This window comes from Oryctolagus cuniculus, chromosome 13, assembly GCF_964237555.1.
Source record: "Oryctolagus cuniculus chromosome 13, mOryCun1.1, whole genome shotgun sequence".
NCBI lineage: Eukaryota > Metazoa > Chordata > Mammalia > Lagomorpha > Leporidae > Oryctolagus > Oryctolagus cuniculus.
The window spans coordinates 66,565,854-66,581,733 of NC_091444.1; the positions used below are offsets into that span (position 1 = coordinate 66,565,854).

The 15,880-nt window shown below is 40.7% G+C and overlaps 1 protein-coding gene across 2 annotated transcripts in view; it reads left to right on the forward strand.

The window, feature by feature from the left end:
* Positions 1–15,880, forward strand: part of CNST (consortin, connexin sorting protein) — a 92,922-nt gene that overhangs the window by 56,905 nt on the left and 20,137 nt on the right. For both annotated transcript variants that reach the window (XM_051820807.2, XM_070055629.1), the window contains 5 exons: positions 2,381–2,411; positions 5,097–5,183; positions 5,627–5,741; positions 8,741–8,762; positions 8,934–9,030. In XM_051820807.2, the coding sequence (XP_051676767.2) occupies positions 2,381–2,411; positions 5,097–5,183; positions 5,627–5,741; positions 8,741–8,762; positions 8,934–9,030 (352 nt within the window). The remainder of the gene's footprint in view (positions 1–2,380; positions 2,412–5,096; positions 5,184–5,626; positions 5,742–8,740; positions 8,763–8,933; positions 9,031–15,880) is intronic.

The following is a 15,880-nucleotide window of genomic DNA, read 5'->3' on the forward strand; positions in this document are numbered from 1 at the left end:
ACTTCAGGGTTCAGTTCTTGACCCTATTCTAATTCTGTACTTACTGGATGATTCCATCTAGTCTTGTAGGTGTTGTACTCTTCCTTTCCTGAACATCGTCCAGACTTCACAGCTGCCTGAGATTTCTAATGGGCGTTTCAAATTAAATCTCTGAAACTGAATTTAGATTTTTCTCCCAAGTCTACCTCTTTCACAGTCTTCTCTTTTGTTAATTGCCAGCTCCATCCCTTGTCTTGGTAAACTTACTAGGGGAGCATTTTTATAAGGAGGTACTCTGTAAACTTATTTTTCAAGCTTTCCTTTCTCCTGGAAATGCCATTTACTTTTAAGGCATTGGGTACCATGACTATAAAATTGCTTTGTAGTATTAGAACTGCCACAGAAACCAGAAAGCTAATTGCAAATTACATTGCTGCAGTGCTGGAAAATCTGATTTCATAATAAGAGTGGACTCCATCAAAGCTTCTCAGATAAGAGCTATTTATAAGTAACTTTGTGCCACATGTAAGCAGATGCACAAGGGTAAAGGAAATGGCTTTGAAGAGCCAGATGATCTACTTGAATGGGCAGCCTGAAACTATATCTCATTTCATATGTAAAAGGGAAGTTCTGTACAGTGCCATTGACTTTTCCACTGGAAGTTCAGAGTTGAAATGTTCTTGATTTATTTTAGGTATGACCAATGGTTTGCTGATACTGTCTCCTAAGCACTATGTTCATGTCCACCCCATTGGTCTCTGAAAACAGGGCAGGATGGGAGTATTGACACCACAGAAATGAGGGAACACTGCAGATGAGGGTTCTCTCCAACACTCTGTAGCTATTAAATAATTATCAGCATGCCACTGGTTGACCATTACATGAAATTCTTATTATATAGACTGAAAAAAAATGGTTGTATATTAGCAATTTGATTAGTTTCAACCTAGTAATTCTGCAACATATTGTCAGAACAATAAGCTGATAAAAGAATCTGAAAATCAGTTTATCTCCTGGAAAAATCTCAATATTACATAAGTGTGAAATCCAACTTTAGAGTTAATTGAAATTTTACAAAGATGATTCAGTCTAGTCATCTGCATTGCTTGTGGAAAAACATTAGATCCAAAGCATATTTATATATACTCTATATTTATCCATTTTCCTTTACAAATATGTTATTTCTGGGGTGGGCGTTTCGTGTAGCAGTTAAGATGTCACTTGGAACACCTGCATCCCATATCAGAGTTCTGATCAACCCCTGGCTCCACGCCCCATTCTGGCTTCCTGATAATATGTACTCTGGAAGGCTGCAGATGATGACTCAAGTACTCGATCCCTGCCACCCACCTAGGATACATGGATTGAGTTTCCAGATCCTGGCTTTCGCTGGTCCAGCCCTGGCTGTTGGCAATTGTGTCAGCAGTAGACAGGCAGAAGGAAGATGGATCTGTCCCTCTCTTCCTCTTTCTGTCTCACATTCTATGTTTCTGTCTCTCTCTCTGTCTTTCAAAGAAAAGGAAAATGAAAATAATAAATACACTTTAAAATATGCTGTTTCCTGTTCCCACTGGTGGATTTGGGAAAAGCCATTCCTTTTTCTTGCTAGTTTATAGGTTTGACAAGCACTTTATCACTCTTCGCTTTGTCAGTCACCAGGAAAATGGAGGTAGTAATCTATATATAGAATACCTATAGAATACCTTTTTTTTTTTTTTTTTTTTGCTAGAGATCTAGTAAGAAGCAGTGAAAACTTCTGAATTTAAAAGTACCTTAGAATGAATCTCTGAAATGACAAGCCTCAACTGGAAGCAGTCCTGAGTCTCTGAACTCTGTCTAGAGTTCTTTATACTTTCAGCACTTTGTACATACTCTAAGCATCATTACTCAACTGTTAGCACATGGCCTAGCCTTTTCTTAAATATCAAAACAGAACCAAAAGTCAGAGTCCCACTAGGTCTTCGGCCACCAGATTGTGAAATAGTTATGAAATCAGTGAAGTGTTAAGATCTCACGTGCTGTGAGATATTTCTACTTTCTAGTTTATAATAAACAATCATTTTTTGCTCATGTTATACCTTTATAAACTCCTCTAGCATTTTCCTCATTCTTTAGAGAGTTCTTACTTCTAAACGCTAATGAATCAGAGACTTGGTTTGACTTGAAGTAGGACAGGGAGAATGAGATTGTGTGAAGACCAAAGAATGTCTGTGTTTGCTTAGTTTGAGATGAGTGAATTTGTTCTGTGCTCACAATCAAATTTCTTCTGAACTGGTGAAGATAATTAGAATTTTCTTAGTTTGATATCAGAAACAGTTTCAAAATAGTGGTTAATTTCTGCCAAATTTATCTTTTCATCTAAATGTTAATTTTATTTTCTCTTTATTAATTTTTTTAACAGATAGCAGAATCCTATTTTCAGGAGGAGGACTGTATCCTTTTTTTAATTACAGGAAGAAATTCATAGAACTCTTAGAGTTTTTAATGTTGAGGTATCTACAATAAAATGTGCAAATCATATGGTTTGAGCGGATTTTGACAGTTCTAATACCCATGAAACCACCTCCGAAAGCAAAGTGTATAGAATTTCTGTCACCCTTGAAAATTCTGTAGAATCAACCAAATTTGACTTCCCATAAATAAGCCTTAATTCTAACCAAAATTAACTTGCTGGAAAATGAAATTTTAAAATGTCATGAATTTTCATTTTTTTATTAAACATACATACAAATCAAGTAATATTCATACAGAAAAGCATGTTAGGTATATTAAAGCTATATAGCTACAGAGAGGTTAATTCTTCACTAGCAAAAAGCACAATAAATGTCAAGTGAGATCTTCTGTTAACTTTTGTATAGAAAAGATTTCTTTCCTCATTTATTTTAAAATTTCAAAAATTGCTTTTCTCATGGGACAGTGGCCCAGTATGTGCTATCTAGAAAGAGTGTATTATCAACATCTGTTTTCCCCATTCATGTCATTTACTTCCCTAACCTTGTTGACTTGTACCACATCTCTGACCAGATTGAAGGGTAAGCAGTTACCATCTGGAATCCTGTCAAGAAAATGTGAAGCAGCATCAGACAGTAGCAGTTTATTACTGAGTGCATTGGAAATCTAGTTCTGCAAATAAAGATGGAACCCTCCCTCCCTTTATCTCCCGGGATAGTGCAGTGTAGACCCATCAGCATCAGCATCAGCATCCCTGGGAGCTTCTTGGAAATGCAAATTCTTGGTACTCAGAATCAGAGCTTTTAGAGAATCAGACCCATGAATCTGAACTGAACACATTTTTCAGATAATTTTTAATTTCAGTCAAGTTTGAGGAACACTGGTATACTTTTAGGTATAGAAGGTATACTTTTAGGTATGGAAGGTAGAGGAGAGGAAACATTCTAGTTTCTCCTTCACCTCTTTTGTGATTTGTGGGATCTTTAAGACTACAAATTAGAGGGAGAACTAAACTCTGAGTGCTCATGGGAAACATGAAAAGCTAAACTGTGAGTTTTTCTCTTTCTTGTTCCTATGTCAGCATTTAGAACATTGCCCAAAGGAAGGTAGGCAATTGGACAGTGTATCTTCATCTTAAAAGATGCAAGTATGAAAAAAAAAAAAAAAAAAGGCCGACACCTGGCTCAATAGGCTAATCCTCCTCCTGCGGCACCAGCACAGTGGGTTCTAGTCCTGGTCAGGGTGCCGGATTTTGTCCTGGTTGCCCCTCTTCCAGGCCAGCTCTCTGCTGTGGCCCGGGAGTGCAGTGGAGGATGGCCCAAGTCCTTGGGCCCTGCACCCCATGGGAGACCAGGAGAAGCACCCGGCTCCCGGCTTCGGATCAGTGCGGTGTGTTGGCCACAGCGGCCAGTGGCCATTGGAGGGTGAACCAACGGTAAAGGAAGACCTTTCTTTTTGTCTCTCTCTCACTGTCCACTCTGCCTGTCAAAAATTAAAAAAAAAAAAAAAAAAAAAAAAAGATGCAAGTATGTGGCCAGCGCCGCGGCTCACCAGGCTAATCCTCTGCCTGTGGTGCCAGCACCCCAGGTTCTAGACCCGGTTGGGGCGCCGGTTCTGTCCCCGTTGTTCCTCTTCCAGTCCAGCTCTCTGCTGTGGCCCAGGAAGGCAATAGAGAATGACCCAAGTGCTTGGGCCCTGCACCCGCATAGGATACCAGGAGGAAGCTCCTGGCTCCTGGCTTCAGATCGGTGCAGTGCACTGGCTGTAGCAGCCATTTGGCGGGGCGGGGGTGGTGGTGGTGGTGGTGGTGAATCAATGGAAGGAAAAAAAGATGCAGGTATGTGAGAGGCAGGTGAAAAGGCAAACAAAAAAATGGGATCACATGATAATGAAAATCACTGTGTTAAGTTAATTACAAAACATCTGTATAGGTTTTTTGCTCAGTCATTATTTAGGCATGTTATCCTTTGATTTTATGGGAAAAAAGAGAAGTATACAGGTTCCAGGAGTCCATTTGGATCCCATTCCAATTAAATTACTTTTCATTGAGTCTGCTAGAGAAATATTAGCAAGCGGTCACCCTTAAATATTAAGACATTCTTTTAGTTTCTACTATTTATTGATAATATGGAACTGAAGTAGCAACTACATAATATGCTACTTTAAAATTTATGTACTTTGAAATCAAGAAATAGTACTTTAAGTATGCTTAAGTTTAATAATATTTAGAGACTTCTCCATTTTTGGTAAGCTGAAAATTTATCAACTTCTGTTGATTATTCATTTTTAAATATAGGACAGTTAAGATGCCAGCTAAGATATCCACATTCCCAGATTCCCATATTGAGTATCTTGGTTCGCTCTACAGTTCTGGCTCTTGTCTAGCTTCCTGCTGATGCAGACCCTGGTAGGTAGTGGCTATGGACCAAATAATCCTGTGCTTGCCACACAGATGGGAGACCTGGATTGTGTTTCCGGTTCCCAACTCCTGACTTTTGGCCTGGCCCACCTCTAACCATTGAGGTATTTGAGGAATGAACCGATACTTGTTGGTGCTGTCTCTATCTCTCTGTGTGTGTCTCTCTCTACCCTCCCCTGCACCCACCTCCCCAATAAAAGAAATGTAAGTAGTCTGGATTTCTATTTTCCTTAAATTTTCTATACAGATGAGAAAGCAATGAAATTCATTCAGCTTGAACGATTATATCATGAGCAATTGCTTGCAAATCTTTCTGCCATTCAAGAACAGTGGGGTGAGTAGATACTAACATAGAATGTAGAAATAGCAGTAACCTAAGAAATTGCTATCTAGAGTTAACATATTTTATGAAATCAGGAAACAGATGTTTTTCAACAATAAAGTTAATGTTTCAGAAAACGTAGTATTTTTTTATGTGTCTTCCATTGTGAGAAAATTTTTTTCTTTGTGTTTTGCTTTTCATGGCACTGCCAAGAAAAGAACACTTGCGTTGTTTGCATTCTTCTGATCACATTGCATGCCCTACAGGCTAATTTAATCTCTAGAATGACATTTACTTATGATGAAAAGTGATCCCTTGATTCTAATTGTGTTCATTTTTTGAGTTTAGGGGGATAACTTTATATGCTAATCATTATCAGTGGTGTCATTTAACTATTTTTCTGTGCTAAATATGCTTTGTAAAAGCCAATGACTAACAAATAACTTTCAATTTAGAAACAAAATGGAAAACTGTACAGCCACATACAGTTACATCTCTAAGGAATTCAGAAAAGGGATTTAATGGTGAAGATTTTGAACGGCTTACTAAATTTTGCACAACACATCAAGAGTAAGTATATCAGACTTTCGTTAGAATAAGTTGGAGTAAAATATTGAAACATAATGGCATTGAGTATTTGAAATACAAAATCTGTTAATGTTTTCAACTGGATAAATTTTAATAGGTGTAATAAAATTATTATTTTCTCAGGTTTCTTTATTACATTAAACTCAGTAAATGATTGACTTTTTTAAGACTTATTTATTTATTTGAAAGGCAGAGTTACATAAAGGCAGAGAGAGAGAAAGAAAAATCTTTTTTTTTAATTTTTTAAAAGATTTTATTTATTTGAGAGGAAGAGTTACAGACAGTCAGAGGGAGAAGCAGAGAGAAAGGTCTTCCGTCTGTTAGTTCACTCCCCAAATGGCTGCAATGGCCACAGCTGCATTGATCTGAAGCAGGGGCCAGGTGCCTCCTCCCGGTCTCCCACGCGGGTGCAGGGGCCCAAGGACTTTGGCCATCTTCTACTGCTTTCCCAGGCCACAGCAGAGAGCTGGATTGGAAAAGGAGCAGCCAGGATTATAACTGGCACCCATATGGGATGCCAGCGCCGCAGGTGGAGGATTAACCTAGTGTGCCACGACGCTGGCCCCAAAAAATCTTTCAACCACTGGTTCACTCCCCAAATGGCCATAATGGTCCGAGCTGGATCAATCTGAAGCCAAGAGCCAGGAGCTTCTTCTGGGTCTCCCAGGTGGGTCCATAGGCCTAACCACTTGGGCCATCCTCCACTGCTTTCCCAGGCCACAGCAGAGAGCTAGATCAGAAATGGAGCAGCCAAGACTTGAACTGATGCCCATATGGGATGCTGGCGTTGCAGGCGGCAGCCTTACCTGCTATGCCACAGTACCGGTCCCAAAGATTGACTTTTTCAGAGATTCAGAGGATCCTTCTAATTAGAAAATTTTAAAAGATAACATAATTTTGATCTCCTTTAGGTTAAGAGAACAGCTAATTCAGATGGACAAAATTGTGTATACAGATTTTATTTATTCTAGTTACTTGCTACTGTTTATATATTGTAGTCAAAAACATAGTAAGAGTAGTTTAATGCTGGAAAACAAATATACTACACTAGTTCATCAAAATGCTGCAGAATGAAAGCTAGATACACCAGGTAATCTTCAAATTTCTTGACTTATGTAAAGGAATTTGATGTTTTTAGGCTAAATTATAGTAGTAATAAAGTGTTTTAAGTGTTAAAAATTTGATTGTTTTAAGACCTAGAACTCTGAAAGCAAGGAGGCATGAAAATGTTTAAAGTAGTGGAAATTTCTGAGATTTTGAACATAAGTCCTCAAAACACAGGCTAAAAGATTTTGCATTTTACTGATAACTTTTTTTCTATCAGACTCATGGAAAGAGTGCCAGTAGTTGTTGCTTAGCTCATACAGCAGATAGAAAACTTGCTTTTAGATCTGCCATTTTGGGAAACCAGTCTTTGAACAGTGATTTTATGTTCAGAGGTGGATGCTTGTTTGACTCTCATGATGATAATTTTCTTTTATTAGTCACTTTGTACCTTTGAAATAGTATTTTCAGAAAGTCTCATTGTTAACCGTATTTCTTAGCATGTTCAGTGGTTAACTTTGAATTTTGTACCATTTTAAAATAATGGAATTATTTAAAGTAGAGATTATTTTCTTACTTTGAAAATACTCAATGTAGGAGTGGGCATTGTGGCCCAGCAGGTTAAGCCACCACTTAGGACTTTCTTGTACTACCTCTGCTTCTGACCCAGCTTCCTGCTAATGCATGCCCTGAAAGTCAGCAGACATGGCTCAAATAACTGGAGTCTCTGCAACTCATGTGGGAGACATGGATGGAGTTCCTGGCTCCTGATACCAGCTTGACTTTTACAGGGATTTGGGAAGTGAACTAATCTCTCTTTCTCTCTCTTTCTCTTTCTCTCACCCCACCCCACACCTTCATAAAAAAAATACTTGTAGATACATCTCCCCTTCCCATGGAACTGATAACTTCTTAATATGTTAATGATTTGGTTATTTAATCAATAAATATGTATTAAACATAATATTAGTATGGTTTCCTTGTGCTATAGAATTTAGATAATTCACCCCAAATTACTGTTAAATTTTGACATTTAAAAATATTTTTCAGTTATACATACAGGAAAGTATATAAGCTTGATGAATTTTTTCGGATACATATGCATGTATGTAACTCCCACCCTGAGCTAGGTACAAGATACAGGGTATTATCTAAACCCCTCATAAGACCCCCCTATGAAAATGTCAAGTCTGTATCTACTTTCCAACAATATATTTGCCTATTTTGTAAACTCATATAAATGGAGCCACATAGAATGTAAATTTTTGTATCTAGCTTCTTGCACCCATCATCTTGTTTGTGTTACATGTTGTTGCATGTAAGAGTAGTTTGCCCTGTTTTATTGCTCTGCAAATTTATTTCTTCTGTGACTGTGTAGCAGTTTATCCGTTCTACTGTTAGTAGCCATTTGTTTCTGATTTTTTAGTATTATGAATAAAACCATCATGAACGTTTCCATGCATGCCTTTTCTGGATTTATATGTTCCCTTTTCTTTGGTATTCCCCTAAACTTAATATTTAAAAGTTACTTTTGTTATCTATTTTCATCGATAATTCCAACAAAATTATCATCTACCGTAATCTGTTTTAGACTCTAGTAAAATAAAATGAAATTTTCAAATAATATGTATGTGTGTGAAAGGCTTTAAATACACTATTAGCAAAAAATTAACATCCCCATTTTTATTGTATTATTTCAACATTTGGAGCTTCTTCGGGGGTTTTCAGCAGTAGTTTGCTACCTAAGGAGGTTAACACATGACATAGCTGCACTTTGAACCATGTAAGCTGGTGTAGGGTTTCAGCCATGGAAATCTTCTGAGCTGATATTAGAATCCAGGAGAGCGGTATTTTTTTAATAGCCATTTCAGTAACATTTATTTGGAAGCATGTTGCTGCTGTAGTTTGTTAATTTTTTTTTCTCTTTTTTTCTACAGTCCTCTTTTATCCAAGCATAAGGTAAGAGATTATTTCTTATGAAAATATTTGTAGAAAAACATTAGTGTCATATGTTGTTGTATGGGCTGTTAATAAAATAAAGAAACCTTTCTTATTTTTAGCTTTCTAAATTAATGCAACCATTTACAAAAAAGATTGTTTTTTTTTTTTTTTTTTTTTTTCATGTTTTAGATAGCAGCTGTAGAAAAATCCCTGGGAAAAAAATGTTTTCCACAGTTCAGAGCCCCCGAAGATCCAAAGGAAAGAGGAGCTACAGCCAAAGAGTTGGGTATGTTTTTAGATTAAGTTGGAGAGGGCCATTAAAAAGACCTGCCCCTGTGATCTTTTAGAAATATCACTCTCAACTGCTGGGAAGGGATTTTTTTTTTTAAATTTACATTTATATACATAACTCTCTTCTAGAAAAACAGCAAAGCAAGATTTTTTATGTTGTATACATACCTAGTAGTAGGTACTATAAAATACCTAAATTATTATAAAAGCGTAAAATTATTTCAAAATTTTCAGTAGGCAATTCTTTGTATCTAACAACATGAAAAGTTTGTACAGAAATGCTCTGGAATATAATCGGTTTTGGTATATTTAGACATCCTTTTCTCTGGACTTTATAAGAAATTTGTTGTAAAATCTAGATATTTAAAAGCTCTAATCTTGTTAATTTATCTGTGCCTGTTTGTTCTGTCTCATTAGTTGTTGACTAATATATAATGTACTTTAATTGGTGTATATACATTTCTACCACCTTATCTTAAAAGATTTTTAGAGGGGCAGGCGTTGTGGCACAGAAAATGAAACCACTTACAGCACCCACATCCCATGCCCCAGTGCCAGTTAGAGTCCTGGCTATTCCACTTCCAGTCTAGCTTCCTACTAATGCATTGTGGGAGGTAGCAGATAATGGCTCAAGTGCTTGGACCCCTGCCACCCATATGGAAGACCCAGATTCAGTTCCTGGCTCATGATTTCTGCCTGGCCCAGCTGTAGCTGTTGTGTGGACATTTCTCATCCCCTTCCCCTCCACACCTTTCCTTGCCTCCCTGGCAGCCACTCTGCCCTTTCAGGTAAATGATTAGATGTTGGGGGGCACTATGGCATAGCAGATTGTCGCTCCCCCTCTTCATGGAGGAACGACACTAAACCCTGCCTAGGCTTCATATCCGAGTCACGGCACCATTATGTCGCTCCCCGTCTTCGTGGAGGAACGACACAGGACCCTGCGCTGTTCTTTCGTCTGCTCGGCCATCCCCGGGTTTGCTGCTGGTTCTTCCCGGGTTGGCTACCGTCCCTTCCACCTCCGTGGAAGGGCGGTTCCCCCTAGCCACTTTTCCCCACTTCCGCGGGGGAGCGGCACACCGCCGGCCGGCTCTCTCGGGGGCTGCACAGGTGTTCCTCTTAGATGTTCCCCTTAGATGTTCCTGGTGCATGTTGTCTCTCTCCTCCTTTATAGTCCTCTTCCACCAATCCCAACTCTGCTACCCACACACCGAGTACGCTGCTCTCCTCCAATCAGGAGCAGGTCCTGCTGTTTATTGGTTGAACTGGAGGCAGCTGTGTAGAAGCTGCTTCTCCCTTCTCAGCGCCATATTGTGGGAGAGCAGATGCATAGAATAAGTCTTAATTCCAGTAACTTAGTCTAGTCCGAGTTGCTCCCAGTTGCTCCCCACAGCAGATAAAGCTGCCGCCTACAGTGCCAGCCTCCCATATGGGCGCCGGTTTGAGTCCCTGCTGCTCCTCTTCCAATCCAGCTATGGCCTGGGAAAGCAGTGGAAGATGGCCCAAGTCCTTGGGCCCCTGCACCCACGTGGGAGACCCAGAAGAAGCTCCTGGCTTCCGATCAGCCCAGCTCTGGCCATTGCAGCCATTTGGGGAGTGAACCAGTGGATGGAGGACCTCTTCCCTCCCTCCCTCCCTTCCTTCCTCTCTCTCTTTCTCTCGCTTTGCCTTGCAAATGAATAAATAAATCTTTAAAAAAATTTTTTTTTAAAAATGCATAAATGTTAAAACAAACAAGGGCCAGCACTGTGGTGTAGAGTGTTAAGCCTCCACCTTTGGTGCCTACATCCAGTATGAGCCCCAATGTCCCAGTTGCAGCACTTCCAATCCAGCTCCTTGCTAATGTGCCTGGGAAAGCAGTGGAGGATGGTTCAGGTACTTGGGCCCCTGCACCCAGGTGGGATACCCAGAAGAAGTTCCTGGCTTCTGGCTTCAGCCTGGCCCAGCCCTGGCTATTGTAGCTATCTGGGGGAATGAACCAGAGGATGGAAAAATCTCTGTCTCTCCCTCTCTCTCTGTAACTCTGTCTTTCAAATAAATAAATAAATAAATAAATCTTAAAATGAAATAAGATAAAAAGTTTTCAGAAATTTTCTCTAAATGCATAATCTTCATTATAAGAACTTCAGAGAAAAAAGAGAAATAATATTTTCAGGTTTTTTTTCATGATGACTGACTGCATTGCTGATTCGTATTCCTGGGCCTGAGAGTCCTGATAATAAAGAGGAAGTACCAGGTGTTTTAGATGAGTTGCCCTGAAGATATAAGATGATGATAATGCCATCATTTTATGCATTTTATTCTTTACCAAGTGCTTTTTGATTTTGTTTGTAAAGATGTAAAGAGAGAGAGAGATCTTCCATCTGCTGATTCAATCCCCAAATGGCCACAAAGGCTAGAGCAGGGCTTATCCAAAGCCAGGAGCCAGGAGCTTCTGGGTTTCCCATTGGGTGCAGGGACCAAGGACGTGGCCCTCATCTACTGCTTTTCCAGGCCTTAGCCGAGAGCAGGATTGGAAATGGAGCAGCTGTGACTTGAACAGGTGCCATATGGGATGCTGGCACTTCTGGCAGTGGGTTTACCCACTAAGCCACAGTGCCAGCCCCTTTTTTTTGTTTTTAAAAATCTTCATTTTTTTTTCTTATGGGGCAAGATGAGGACATTGCCTTTCTGGGTGTTTGTTTGTTTGTTTGTTTGTTTAATACAAATCAGAGTAAAATAAGCCTCCTAACCATCTTAAAGGGAGAAGACAAACACAAAGTAGCCACCTAGTGTGGATGTTGATGTGATTCCATGTTGTGCACATTGGGAAAAGAGCTATTACCAGCCTTTTCTTTGAATTTCAAATTTAGCGTTGCTTGGTGCCCAGCACAAGCTTGGCATTACTCCTGCCTTGGCCTCTGCTGTAATTCACATGGTGTGTGCACATGGAGAAACTGAAGTGCCAGGTTTAAATCACTTTCTTGGTGCTTTACTTCATTCCAGAACCTGAATCTTCTGGTTCTAATTAAGTGCGGCACACTCCTGCTATGGAGGTTGTACAGACTAGCAGCGACTTCAGCAATCCAGACATTCGCTGATCATCTTTTGAGGGTGTGGACTAAATTCTGAAGGAAGAAGTTTTGCCAGAGTTCAATAAAACAATATGTTTTAAAGAGAGAAGTCGAGAGTGTGGATGATTCTGTAGTAGTCAGCTTTCATCTCCATCACAGATACTGAGGGAAGGTGCTTAGGAAGGAGGAAGACTCATGGTTTAGGAGAGTGGCAGTCCAAGAATAGGTGGCTCCACTGAGCTGGCATCCTGTGGAGTCGGTGGGTGGTGGGTACAGAGAGAGGGTTACATGGCAAGCCAGGAAGCAGGAAACTATCTGGGATCAACAAGATTCCTATAACCAACCAACTCTTGAGAGCTGTCTTCTATGGACACCCCCCTCAGTGGCTGAAAGACCCTCACTGGGCCCCCTCCTGATAGCATAATCGGATCAAGTTGCCACACATAATCCATTAACAATTAGCATTAATTCATTAACCATTAATGTCAGACTTTGGAGACCAGACTTTGGAGACCAAACTTTGGATACATGGGCATTTGGGGGATACCAGAAGTAATATTCCAGCCATAGCACTTTCCACATGTAGTTTGGAACCCTCTTGCCCTTTGCATCTTAAGTTATAGCTTCTTGGTTTGATTGATTATTTCATAATATTTTTTGTATTTGTTTTTTGTTTTGTTTTTGAAAGATTTATTTATTTATTTGAAAGGCAGAGTTAGAGGCAAAGAGAGAGGTCTTCCATCTACTAGTTCACTTCCCAGTTGTCCTCAACGAATGGAACTGCACTGATCCAAAGCCAGGAGCCAGGAGTTTCTTCCAGGTCTCCCACACAGGTACAGGGGCCCAAAGAATTGGGCCATCTTCCACTGCCTTCCCACGCCTTATTATGGAGCTGGATTGGAAGTGGAGCAGCCAGGACTCGAACCAGTGCCCCTATGGGATGCTGGCACTGCAGGCAGTGTCTTTACCCACTTCACCACAGCACCGGCCCCTGATGATTATTTTTAAAGGTTTTTTAAAATTTGTTTTAAAGGCAGAATTAAAAAAGAGAGGGAAAGACAGAAATCTTCTGTCTGCTGGTTCATTTCCCAAATGGTAGCAATGACTGAGCTGGGCCAGGCTGAAGCCAGGAACCAGGAACTTCATCTGGGTCTCCCGCATGGATGGCAGGGGCCCAAGCACTCAGGCCACCTTTTGTTGCTTTCCCAGGCACATTAGTAGGCAGCTGGATCAGAAGTGGAGCAGTTGGGGGCTGGCTCTGTGCTGCAGCGGGTTGGACCATGGCTTGCAATGCTGGCATCCCATGTGGGTGCTGATTTGTGTACTAGCTGCTCCATTTTTCATCCAGCTCTCTGCCTGGGAAAGCAGCAGAAGATGGCCCAAGTCCCAAGACCCCTGCACCCAGGTGGGAGACCTGGAAAAAGCTTCTGGCTTCAGTCTGGCCTACCTATAGTCATTGCAGCCATTTGGGGAGTTAACCAAGAGATGGAAGATGTCTCTCTGTCTCTTCTCTCTCTCTCTGTAAGTCTGTCTTTCAAACAAAGAAATAAATATATTTTTTTTAATTAGAGCAATCAGTACTTGAACTGGCACTCACGACCTGCTGTGCCTCAGTGCTATACCCTGTATTTTTAAATAATAGGATAAAGCAACTATTTTTGTATCTGTGGGTAATCTTTGTAAATAATACATCATACCTGTAGATATCTTTATTACTGAACTCATAAGTGATATCTCAGTTCATTAGATATTATACTATTAAATGGCTGTATTTTGTCTAGAAGTTTTAGCTAGCCACCTCACTTCTTACTCATATAATGACATCTCAGGCTGATTTTTAACACCCAAATCTCGTTTTATGCAAAGCTCCTCTTCTTCTCTGCCCCCTAGCTGCCAAGAACTGGGAGCATACTCTGCTGACATTTGGAGCAAACTGGATTACTGTTTATGATGGAATCCAGATTGTTCCGCAGGGGATGTGTGCTGGCTCCCTCAGTGCCAGCTGAGAAGGAGATTACTCCCAAGATGTTGCATTCCTTTAGATAACCTATCCTAAGCTGGTAATAGTATATTTGAGACCATGGTCCCCAATCTCAGTTAGTCTCTGATTCCTATGAATGTGAATCTGCTAAACTTTTGGGTACTCAGAACTTGTAGAGGGATAATTTGGACCTTTTACAAACTTTGTCCTTTTCTCTAACCTTTCCTGCCTTAATAATACAGGCCAGAAAGGTTAGTAGCAAAGCAGACATCCTATGGGGAATAAAATGCCTCTGTGTTTTAGTATAGTCTCCCAAACTCCAGGTGTTTCTTCAGGATAAAGAGAGAAAAAGGATACTGTACTCTCCCAAAAGGTGGTGGCTTCTTCCTTCTCCTGATCCTTATCTATTTTTGAGTCAATTTCAGAGGAGGTTCTACAAATTCTACTGGAAGTCTGCATCTCAACAGTCTAAAGTCCTTGATTCTCTGAAATCTGAAGAAAGCCTGTTTTTTTTTTTTAATGTATTTTATTTATTTGAAAGTTAAAGAGACAGAGAGAGAAAGAGGGAGAGAGAGAAAGAGGGAGAGAAAGCACTTTCTTCCACTGGTTCCCTCCCCAAATGACTCCAAAGGCCAGGCCTTCACCCAGTCTCCCAAATGAGGCCATCTTCTACTGCTTTCACAGGCATGTTAGCAGGGAGTTGGATCAGAAGTGGAGCAGCAGAGACTTGAGCCAGTGTCTATATGGGATGCCAGCATTGCAGGTGGCAGCTTAACCCACTGTACCACAACATGGTCCCTTTTAATTTGTTTTTAAGATTTATTTATTTATTTGAGAAACAGAGTTATATATAGAGAGAGACTGAGAGAGAGCTTTTTTTTTTTTTTTTTTTGAAGATTTATTTATTTGAAAGAGTTACAAGGAGAGAGAGGCAAAGCAGAAACAGAGAGAGAAAAAGAGAGAGAGAGAAAGAGAGCTCTTCCAACCGATAGTTTACTCCCCAGTTGGCTGCAATGGCCAGAGCTGCGCCGATCTGAAGCCAGGAGCCAGGAGCTTCTTCTGGGTCTCCCACATGGGTGCAGGGGCCCGAGGACTTGGGCCATCTTCTGCTTTCCTAGGCCACAGCAGAGAGCTGGATTGGAAGTGGAGCAGCCAGGTCTTGAACCAGCACCCTATGGGATGCCGGCACCTCAGGCCAGGGTGTTAACCCACTGCGCCACAGTGCGGGCCCTAAGAGAGATCTTTCATCTGCTGGTTTATTCCCCAAATGGCCACAACAGCTAGGGCTGGGCCAGGCTGCAGCTAGGAGCTTCTTCCAGGTCTCCTGTGGGATGGCAGGTGCCCAAGAACTTAAGCCATTCTCCACTGCTTTCCCAAGTATGTTACCAGGGAACTGGATCAGAAGTGAGCAGCCAAGGATACATACCAGCACCTACATGGGATGCTGGCGTTGCGAATGGCACTTATCCTACTATGCCACAACACTGGCCCGGAGAGCCTTTTTTTTTTTTTTTTAAGTGAAGTTTTTATTTATTTGAAAAGCAGAGAGAGAGAGAGAGAGAGAGAATTTCCTATCCACTGGTTTGCTCCCCCAAATGCCCATAATAGCCAGGGCTGGGTCAGGCCAAAACCAAAATGAAGCTAGGAGCCAGGAACTCAATTTAGGTTTCCCACATGGGTGGCAGAACCACCTACTTGGGCCATCACCTGCTGCCTATCAGGGTACACATTAGCGAGAAGCTGTAAATAGGAGCCAGGGACAGGACTTGAACCTAGGCTCTCCTATATGAAAGGCAGCTATCCCAAGCAGT